Source organism: Papaver somniferum, chromosome 8 (genome assembly GCF_003573695.1).
Source record: "Papaver somniferum cultivar HN1 chromosome 8, ASM357369v1, whole genome shotgun sequence".
In the NCBI taxonomy this organism is placed as follows: Eukaryota; Viridiplantae; Streptophyta; class Magnoliopsida; order Ranunculales; family Papaveraceae; genus Papaver; species Papaver somniferum.
Genome location: NC_039365.1, coordinates 171,384,309 through 171,395,188, shown reverse-complemented (window position 1 = coordinate 171,395,188; position 10,880 = coordinate 171,384,309). Strand labels below are relative to the sequence as shown.

Below are 10,880 nucleotides of genomic sequence, written 5' to 3'. Positions count from 1 at the left end.
CCCCAAGATAAGTTGTGACCGGTTTCATCATGCTTCCCAATGTATCTTGTGACCGGTTACACCTTACTTCCCAAAGTAGCTTGTGATCGGCTACACCTTGCTTCCCAATTCAGCTTGTGATCGATTACACCTTACTTTCCAATGTAGCTTGTGACCGATTATACCTTTCTTTCCAAATAAGCTTGTGATCGGCTACACCTTGCTACACATTATAATATATGACCGGTTATACTTTGATTCTCGACATAAGTCAAGATAGGTTCTACCTTGTCATCTAGTGTTGGTCATCCAAAAGATATCCAATGAAGAACTGGACTAACACATTCATGATTTTCCTTTTGATTATGAAACAAGTTCATCAATCTACTTCCTTCTACCAAATACATAGATTATCTTGATGTCGTATTCACGAAATTCAAAAGATAAGCGTTATACTTCGTAATATATTTCTTTGATACTTTGACCATAATGATATGATCAAGTCTAATCACTAGAGTATTATATATACAGCTTCGCATGTAATGTTTTCAATATAAAGCGACTTGAAAGATACGTTAGAAATGGAAACAAGATCAAGTCAATATTATTATAACCTCAAGAGGAAGGATGAATTCTTCATTGCAGTCGTTACTTATTCACTTTCTTCAGGTCTTCAGAGTAATACTTGTACGTCTCAACATTCCTAGACTTTCTAGTCTAACCTAAACGAAGTTGACTCTAGCAAATAATCAAGCGCCTCTAGATGAGTTTTGATACTAAAATATGACAAGTTTACTTGACATACCAACGCTTGGGGGGTTCAACCGAGCTATGTTCAAACTATATATAACTGCACCGAGTCAATTCAGTACAAAACTCTCGGTTTTTAAAATCTTATAGTGTTAAATAAATTATTTCTTAGAGCAACTTCTATGGAATGAGTAACTCCCCTTAAAACATAGTACTCCAATCTCAATCAAGTGAAATGGTAAAGGTGTGTTTGTCAGACTCGTACTAGGAGGTTATTTATCGAAATCATTACAAGAAGGAGCATGGCACTCATATCGAAATTAAGAAAAAACGTGACATGAGGTTGTACTTTAGAGTGTGCGTAGCACTGAGCTAGATTAATAGTTAGCGGTTGATCTAAGATATGGCTTATGGTGATTCTTAATCTTAAAAATATCATGTTATGAACTTATTTTGAGATATAGCCTAGTATGAAACTAGTTTTGAGATAGAGCCAACTTAGATTTTATCATACACTATTGTGGGCTCTAATTAGAATATTATTTTTGGAACAAATCGTTGACACTAGTTAACCAAGAAAGATATTGAAGAACATGACACAACTACCCTACATAATTATGTTTAGAATTTTGTTGTTTGTGTATGTCAGAAATAGAGGTGAAGTATAATAACTGAAAAGAAACTGTTTGAATCAGTTATTGGGTTGCCAAACTAAAGTTCTGCACTACCAAAAATAAAAATAAAATCAGGCACGCCTATAAAAGCTAGTTAACTTTGTGCAAAGTTGGACATGCACACAATTTTATTCGAAGAATTGAGATACTTCTAAAAATACTAATGTTGAACTTATAATAACATATAATTAGAAGAGTAACTGCATCTTTTATCAAAAAAATAAAATGTCATTAATAAATATTCCAGAATAAACTTATCAAGCTATATTCTTAATCCAAATATTATGAGGATTCGAGGTAAAGCAAAAAAAATATGTTAAATCTATAACTTGATATTAACGACAACCTTATATTAAAACTTGGTATCAAAGATGAGATACTGTAGCAGCCTTTTTCAGTTATTAACGACACTGCGATGAAAAAGGAAGAGAAGCAGAAAATGATTTCTTGATGTTCCGCAGTGATAGCAAATTTTCTTAGGGTGCATGGAAGAAGATTTCAGCATTAAGCCTCTTTGATCGGAAATGTTGTTCAGCTTCAGGTGACACATTGAAAGAAGCTTGGAGAACTTCAGGGCTTAATGCTTTCCACACAGATGTCCTTCCGGCTAAGTGGCAGAAAATTGGACTGCGAAATTCCAAATTAAAAAAAGATATTAAGAGACTGAATAGAAGATTTTTTTATCCAAGACAATCGTATTTTTAAGAGAATAGAAAATATCTCTTATAAAACTTCCAAAAGATTGTAAGTTATATGAGTAACTTACTTAGGAGTAGTGATGATGGAAAACCATTCCATACCCTCTCCATCGGCAATCTTTGAGACAGCAAAAAACCTTGGAACGATGAATAAGTTTCCAGCCTTGACTCTAATCTCCATTTTGCGCTTACCATCAATACCAACAATCTGAGCACGACCACTACCCCGAACAATGTAGGTCACTTGATAAGCTGAATCACAAGAAAATCCTGGTGAGCACATTGATCCGGCATCAATCCTGTTAAGAATTTCGAGAAAACATGAGTACATGAAAAAAATAGTAAAATAAAATTGACACTGATATTGAAAGAATTCGAAGAAACATATATTGAAGGTAAAATCTAACCTGACAAGATCAGCACCAAGCCCAACATCTTTAACCAAAGGCAAGCTCTTGGTATTCAAAAGCACAACACGCCCACCATTTTTAATATCAACATCTAAGGGTGCTTCTAAGCAGTTCATAACCATTCCTTTTCTATCTTCCTCCTTTGGCTCAGGCATTTTAAACCCGTCTTTCACCTTAATAATTCCAGTGCCTTTTTGACTTCCGACAAGCTCCTTAACCTTGTCTTCTTCCAAATCCCAGGCTCGGGCAACAAACTCAGTAGTAAATCCAGTGAAGAGACCATTAGCACCGGTCAAAGAGAATTCGGTGAATTCACCAGCTTTGTGACCTGTACAGGTATTTCCCATGAAAAGAATCACGAGTTCGTTATCATCTTGGTTGAACCACCATGTAGTAACACCAAAAGGTAGAGCCATCGCGTCACCCTCTTTGATTGATACAACCTTTTCCTTCTCAGCTTCATAAAGGTAAATTCCAGCAGTACCTTTTCCTGAAATATATCCCCAAAATAATTAATAAAATCTTATTATACTGATAGTAAAAGATTGAAAAACCCAATCAAAGAAAGGTCGTAAAATTTACATAATTTGTTACATAAAATTCAATTTATTGCAGATGCCCTAGATACCGATTTCCTTAGTCGATCCATATGATAATGTTCATAATCCATAACAATAATTGCTTCTAAAATAAGATAATATAATTATTTAAATTGATTTTCTTTAATAATATCAAATAATATTACCAAATAGGATAATGGGTTTTACTCCCTCCATCCATTTTATACACACAAAATAAGATATTATTTTTTGGTTATCCATTTATATAAGTATTGATCTTTCTTCAATGGTATTTTTCTAGACTATACCATTACATTAAAAATAAATTAACATTTCTAATTTCGTCAAAAAGTAAAGTGCAAAATAAGAAAGATTGATTGACTTTTATCAAACTCATGTATTTTTCTTAATATAAGAAAGATTTTTTGTCGCCTATATATATTGGACGGAGCGAGTATTAAACAATGGAACGTGTATGGTGTGTGGTTGAAGCAAAATTCTCATTTGAAATAGGGATTTTTCTGAAACCGTTTTTACCCAATTTTGATTCTCTTTTTGCTAATTGTTATGATGATTGAGCTTTGTTACGATGAATACATGGCACGTGGCCCGTACCCCATACCCATTCTAATGGATCCAAAAGGAAGGAAAAAAAAAATCAAATTTAATAAAAGAAAAATGGTTCAGGAAATTTTTGACATCAATAAAACAATATGCATCAGCAGACGTGCAAATCAATGACACTTGACTAGAACCTCAAAATGTGATAAAAATGACTAATGTTGATGATGATACATGACAATATGACAGTGTGCATTAGAACAAACTTCATTGCTAATAAATAAGATTACCAGATTAGAACACCTGAAAGGGAAGGTAACTTACTTATTTTTTAAAAAACTCACAAAATCACACTGCCAATTTACCAAACAAAAATTCAAATTAAGATTATAGATGGTGTTACTCTATATATACCTTGAAGTACGTAAGCGACCTTGGCAGAGTCAGAGTAGCTAGGCATTGCTAAACCATTCTTTTGAAGAGCAATTTTGGAAGCTCCAATGTTACCTTCTTTGAGCATTGGAAGATCAGATGGTGACCATGAGAAATATGATCCACCATCACCTCCATATACAGATTTAGACACCTTGGGAGTCAAATCAACATCCATTTTCTCTGATTAAAAATAAATAGCACAAAAAAATTCGAAGAATAAAATCAAGAAGAGAATACCGGGGAGTGAAACAGTGAATGAGAGATTAACTAGGGGTGTATTTATAGGAGTATAAGATTGAAAGAATCATGAGAGATTAAAACACTTGGCAAATTAAGAGATAAATGATCAAAAAAAGTGATTAATTATAGGATTTTTGTTACAAATGAGATCCGAAAATCAAACTAAAATCACTTGGTATTTTGAATGAGATTTGTTCACTCAATTAAAATTTGGGTGATGAAAACAAGATCAATACACGTAGTGGTAAGTTGGTTATAGATTTTATGGATTTCCCTGTCTTGTGCTGTACCTGAGCCATGTCAACACCTTTGCCTTGGGTAACCTAACCCCTATACATAGTAGGGGTGATCATTTTTTAAAGCTCTCTTGTAATCATAAGGATGTCGGGGTCTGGTTATAGTCTTTGAAGGCCGGAGACTCCTCGGAACAATCTGTGCAGTACAAGGTTGTTTTGAATTCCGAGCACTACAAAGAACCTAATTATGTAACTTGAGTTATAGAATGAGCCGCAGTCAGTTAAGATGATGCTTAAGGTGTAGGAGAAACTACAAAGCAATCAGCTGTTTTCAAGCGTAATACATTACCGCATGAGCCGTATGGCCCTTATGGCCATATGCAATGGGACAGGTTTTAGGGGCTGAAATAACACTACAACTTTGATGTTCGTGGGGAAAGTCCTACAATTATAGGGCATATCATCAAATGACATCCTTAAATTCTATCCTCAAATGACCTAAAAAGATGCCGGTATTTTTTAAGTTTTCTTCTTCTCCAATCTCTCAAAACCAAACCGAAGACCAGATCTCCTTATAAACCAATGTCGCGAAGAAGTATAGTAGTCAAACGCATCATCTCTCCACTCTACTCATCATCTCGTTATATTCTGAAATCTCCTCCAAATATAATCCCCAAACCAAACCCTAGTTATTTCCCACTCCTCCACCCCCTTCTGTAACTCCATCAAACTTTAGAATATTATCGTCGCGATTGCCGTGATGAATATGATAATCTCATGGAGACAAGACGGAAAAGAAATCTACAGAATATGATGATTTAAACTACAATTTCATCGAGGCGGAGTTGCGGATCATGGAAGACCCCGGCGGCCGGCGGAAAAGCATTAGAAGAAATATAATGAGCCATGCAAGGTAAAGCTTTGCAGCCGACGTGGTAAGTGTTTTGAACAAACTAACCAACCAGATTAGATGGTATAGTTGCAGCATATTACAGGAATGCAGGATACTTGTTCAATTGCTAAACTTGCTAGGTTGTTAGTAGTAGTCATTATGCGTCCTGCTTATATCTTTCTATCAAAATTGACTGCCAGATTTTGTTCTTGCTAGTTTGGTGCATCTTGCGTAGATATTGGTTTACAGAGAGAGGTTTGGTCAGTCATCCTCTTCTTTACAACTTTTATTCTCTAGCTATAGAAGAATCTCTACCGAGAGATTTAAACAGTTTCAATCAAGACTTGGAGAAGATCTTTTGTGCTCCCCATGTCTTGATTGATACTGTTGAGCTCTCTCTGCAGCTAGCGGTTCTTCTATATATCTAGAGCATAAAAGTTGTAAAGAAAAAGATCACTGACGTCCAAACCTCTTTGTGTAAAACCTACTAAGATCGTGCTTCTCTAATGTTTGTTTTATATGTTTCATCATCACCTTCATGATCTTTTTGCAACCAAATTCTATTCGAATAGTTAGCTGACATACCTAGGTATAAACTACAACTATACATAATTCCGTACTATTATGAATCAACATCCCTAGTCCTAGGTACAAAGTACACCACTTATAAGATGAGTGATGATACACACCTAGTCCTAGGTACAAAATACACCCATGGTGTGTACCACGATCTACACCGCAAACAAATCCAAAGGCTGTTAGGGCAGTCCAAGGGGATTTGCATGAGGTGAGGCCAAAGGTGGGTCCTTTTTTTTTCTCTCTCACACGTGGCGGAATTTCCTCCACCATACACCAATCATTTTCGTTATAAGATGAATTACTACCCAAAACAACGTACTTGCGCTACATTATTATTATTATTCTTTTTTTTTTTGACAGGGGTGGAGCCACACGGAAAGGTGGGTGTGAAATTGCCCACCCAGCCCAACTAGCTTCCAGGCTTAACTCAATTTTGTTAAGCCAATTTTCAGGCATTTTAGTCCGTTTGCATCCTTAAAATATGTGTTGATTGGTAACTTACCCACCCATTTTCTAAATCATAGCTCCGCCCTTGCTTCCTGGATATACTTGCTGGATATAACTACAACATACAACACCTATTCAAATCAACGTCTTTGATTGTAAAACTGTAACTATGTTACTACGAAATATTTGATGTACAGTCCTTGGGTATATTGAGATTGATTTATATTTGATGATTCCGTATAAGCAATTTTTGATGTATAAGCAATTGTTGATGTATCAAAAAAGAAAAATAAATAATTATGTATCGATTGTCACTTGCAAATCTAGAGTGGCTTTAAAAGTTTTCAAATATATGTGGGGATTTGTAATGGCGGATCTCCACTAAAAATTGGGGATGATTTTGTTTATGTCTTTGCAAAATAATTGCATGCAGGAATTTTCCCCAAAATGGTCTTGAACTTTTCCTCCGATTGCTAAACACTTCAACTTTTACTTTGTTGCTTTGTATTCAGTGGAAGAAAACTCGATTCCGCATAAGTTGCAAGGTTCAGACAAAATCCCCATTTCGGTCGCTAAGCCCACATTGTCCAACATCTACTAAAAAAATAGTGAATTCGTAAAATACTCTTGAAAAAACGATGATAGGAACAAACAAGCAAAAGAAAATTCTTAACTTATTTTTGATTTTGATTGGTGAGAAATTTGGTACCGACGAGTTTTGAATTAAGGTCACTGATATCGTCACCAAAACACCTTCATCATTGAGGAGAGGTTTGGTTAGTGATACTCTTCTTTTACAATTTTTATACTCTAGCTTTGAATTATCCAATGACAACTGAAAAAGAAAACCAAACAACTATTGAGAGACCTGAACAATTTCAATCAAGATTTGGAGAATTGTTGAGCTCTCTTAATAGCGTTTTTTTTTCTTCTTCAGTTGTCATTATATAATTTATAGTTAGAGCATAAAGTCATAAAATAAAGATTACTGACCAACCTTTTTGTATAAACCCTACTAACATCTTACTTCTGGCATTCAAGTTGGTTTTGAGATTTTTTTGGTAACTTCTATATAAATTATGAAATAAAACTAATACCGTGATAACAAGAAACTAGAAAACTTTTGTAATCAACACGATAGAATTTCTTGATTAGCTAAGAATAGGAAAAAGATAGAGTATTTACCTTGGAAAACTTCAAATCCTTCTCTACATCGACCTTAAGTGGATAAATATAATTTTTTATTTTTCTATCCACATGCTTAATTAATAAATCGACTAAATATTTCTCGCTTTCTTTTTGTTCGGCAAGTTCTCCACTCGCAAGCGACAGGGCAAGCTTTTCCCCTGGTATTGATAAATCAATAACATTCATCAGACAACATCGACTGACGTACAACTGCTTCTCAAAAGAAAAAGAAAAAACTAACATACAAATACAACTTCTTCAAAAAACAAAAAAAAACTTACAACTCTTGGTATTTGTATACATGTATCTAACATGTACGTTGAAGTTTATGTACAAATAATTAACTAAGTCAGAACTTTTTAGTATTATCGAGATGAAAGATCGTTAAAAATAGGTATGCTGAATGCTGGGTTCTATACGGAGTATATAAAAAATCAAATAAATATAATCTTTCTAGCAAGAATAAACAACTTACTAATTTTCTTTTTGTTCAAAACCATTGTCAGATTAGCTTAATCCGTTAGAAAAAATTAGCTCTTCCAGTTTCACTAAAGTAACACAAAAAATTGAGGAAAAAAAACCCGAAGCAAAAAAAAAAAAAAAAAAAAAAAAAAACTGGCGTCATTAGGGCAATGTTATGGGATGTCTTAATTTTCGGAGATTACCTAATTGCCCTTAAACAATCGGTAGTAAGTATAGGGGTGTTTGCTACCGATTGTTATAGTAGAAAACTCGAAATGTAACTTGTGGCTGTAAGCAATCGGTAGATAGGTGAAGTTCATAAATAACTTCATAACTTGCCGATTACTCTGACCCAACTTCATAAGCGGAAGTTTTGTGAATTTCATATACTACCGATTGTTGTAGTTCCCAAATTCGAAAAATAGAGATTTTGGCAAAAACAAAATTTGGGACAACTTCATAATCGGAAGTTTGGTGAATTTTGTATACTACCGATTGTTAAAGTAGAAAACTCAATTTTATCTATTTTGCAGACAAATGGATTTAGGGAAACCGTCTATAATCGGTAGCAAATGAACATCATATGACTACCGATTTTAAATGCCGACTTTTAGACGATTAAGACCACCCTAAACCTAGTCATTTCATTTTCTTTACAACTCTTCTTCTTCCCTTCCTCTTCCCTTCCAATTGTGGAGAGTAAAAACACGATTCCCCCCTATTCAAACTTCAATTCATAGTCGACGTTCATCGCCGAATCAGAAACATCGTCGATTCTTCTATAAAACGATGATTGATACTAATGAACCCATGAAAGCTCGAGAAAAATTAAAAAACAAAGTGATTGTAACTGCTGCAAACGACGAAGAACACGAACATGAAAAGGATGATGCGTGTTATTGTAGGTGGTGGTGCTGATTCTGATAATCAAACTCTCCAGCAAATGGCCCCAATTAGGTAAGTTTCTATCGTTTTATGTGTTTATGTTGATTCAATTTGACGAATCGATGATTTTTTTAGGTTTTTCGGTTATTTACCCAGAATCGGTAGTTAGATCTTATTTTTATCTCTCGATTGTGTCCAATTTCTAGGGTTTTCGGTTACATCGACCAGAATCGGGAGTTAATATTTATAGATTACTTCCGATTATACAAAGTTATTTGCCACTGAACCATAAAATTGACATAATCGGTAGCTAAGTTATAAGTTGCCTTACAATTGTAACAGAGAATCAGAACATGTAGGGACACACAAATATTGCCCAGAATCGGAGATATTGTATAGTATTTGACTTCTGATTCATCAAATTATAGGTTAGAAAAATTTAACAAACTACCGATTATGTAAGTTGTAAAATTTGAAATTTTTGTGATTTTGGAAAAATCCTATTTTGGGGCTACGTTTTAATCGGAAGCCAAAGGATATTTCTTTACTACCGAGTATATGCAATCGGTTGATATTTTATATTGTTTTTTTCCGATTATATATGTCTCATGACTTTATCAGTTTCTGAACCCGAATTGATGCATAATCGGAAGAAGCAAACTAGAATATGACTTTCGATTGTGTATAATCGGAAGAAAAGCTTTTACCCGTGCTTCCGATTATGCATGATTGGAAATCTATATTTTAATTATGACTTCTGATTATGGAGTTTGTAATGTGATTCTTACGAACCAATTTTATCGTTTAGGGACAGGCGAGGTAAGAAAGACCAAGATACAACTGTTATAGTGCCTCGTCAAAAAGGGGGTAAGAAACTAAGCGCTAGTGCGCGGAGAGAAAGCGAAAGGATCCAAAAATAAGTGGAACCAAGGGCTAAACAAGGAAATCAAGAAGAAGTACACGCAAGCGCTCCAGAAATCACTCAACATGAAGTTGGACAAAGTGTTCCAGTAATCACTCAAGAAGAAGGACAACCAAGTGGTACACAAGGAGAATGAGGAGTTACAAGGAAGCTAATCGCGAAGAAAGTATCACACCTTGTACCCATTTCTTTGAAGAATACGGATTTTGAAGAAGAAATCCTTGGGATTCCTAGAGATGGAGGAGTACTGTTATTTGGATACAAAAACTCCTGAGCCAGAGAAATCAACGAAACCAAGGTAATAATCGTATTTTTTTTACTAACGTGTTGTGTGTTTAATAGTATCATTCCGATGCGATTCGTCTACTCAAGCCCACTGCCGCACCAGCAAAAGTATTGAAGGATTGGCCTTTATCCGGTGAATGTGAGAGGTTCAAGAGAACTATATCCAACTCGGGATTATCTAGTGATGTCGAGAACTCAATGTCAGACCATGATCGGGTCGCGATATCGGCTTTTATGGAGAGATTGTATACCGAGACTGACACCTTTCATATGTCGTTTGGGGAGATGGCCATTACTCCAGATGATGCGAGGCAGATTCTTCATCTCAATGACCACGGTGTAGCTGTCAAGTATGAGTACACAAAGCAGTTAAGTTGGGAACAACTTTATGATTTGTGTAACAAGTGGTTTGGTTGGGATAAAGAGACATCATACATTGAGTTCAACAGGTGTTTCTCATACAAAGTTAGACTGTTTAACATGAGTCAGTTGATCAAGATGTTCAAAGACACTGCTGAGAAAGAAAAGAAAGGACCGTTAAGTGATGCCGAAGTGGATGCCGCGACCACCGCCTATCTCTTGGTTGTATTGGGATGTGTCATATTCCCCGATACCATTGGCAACCGAGTAGATGCCAACCTTCTACAACTATTGCATCCTCTCAATAAGGTCGCAGA

At 35.2% G+C, this 10,880-nt stretch overlaps 1 protein-coding gene across 1 annotated transcript; it reads right to left on the bottom strand.

Annotated features, from left to right (window-relative positions):
* Positions 1–1,619: 1,619 nt before the first annotated feature.
* On the bottom strand, positions 1,620–4,301 carry LOC113304794 (glutelin type-D 1-like). Its single transcript, XM_026553936.1, has 4 exons — positions 4,047–4,301; positions 2,509–3,001; positions 2,170–2,400; positions 1,620–2,030 (listed from the first exon to the last, which is right to left on the bottom strand). The coding sequence occupies exons 1-4, from the start codon at positions 4,240–4,242 to the stop codon at positions 1,880–1,882; spliced, it is 1,071 nt and encodes a 356-aa protein (XP_026409721.1). The 5' UTR covers positions 4,243–4,301; the 3' UTR covers positions 1,620–1,879.
* Between the last annotated feature and the right edge of the window lie 6,579 nt (positions 4,302–10,880).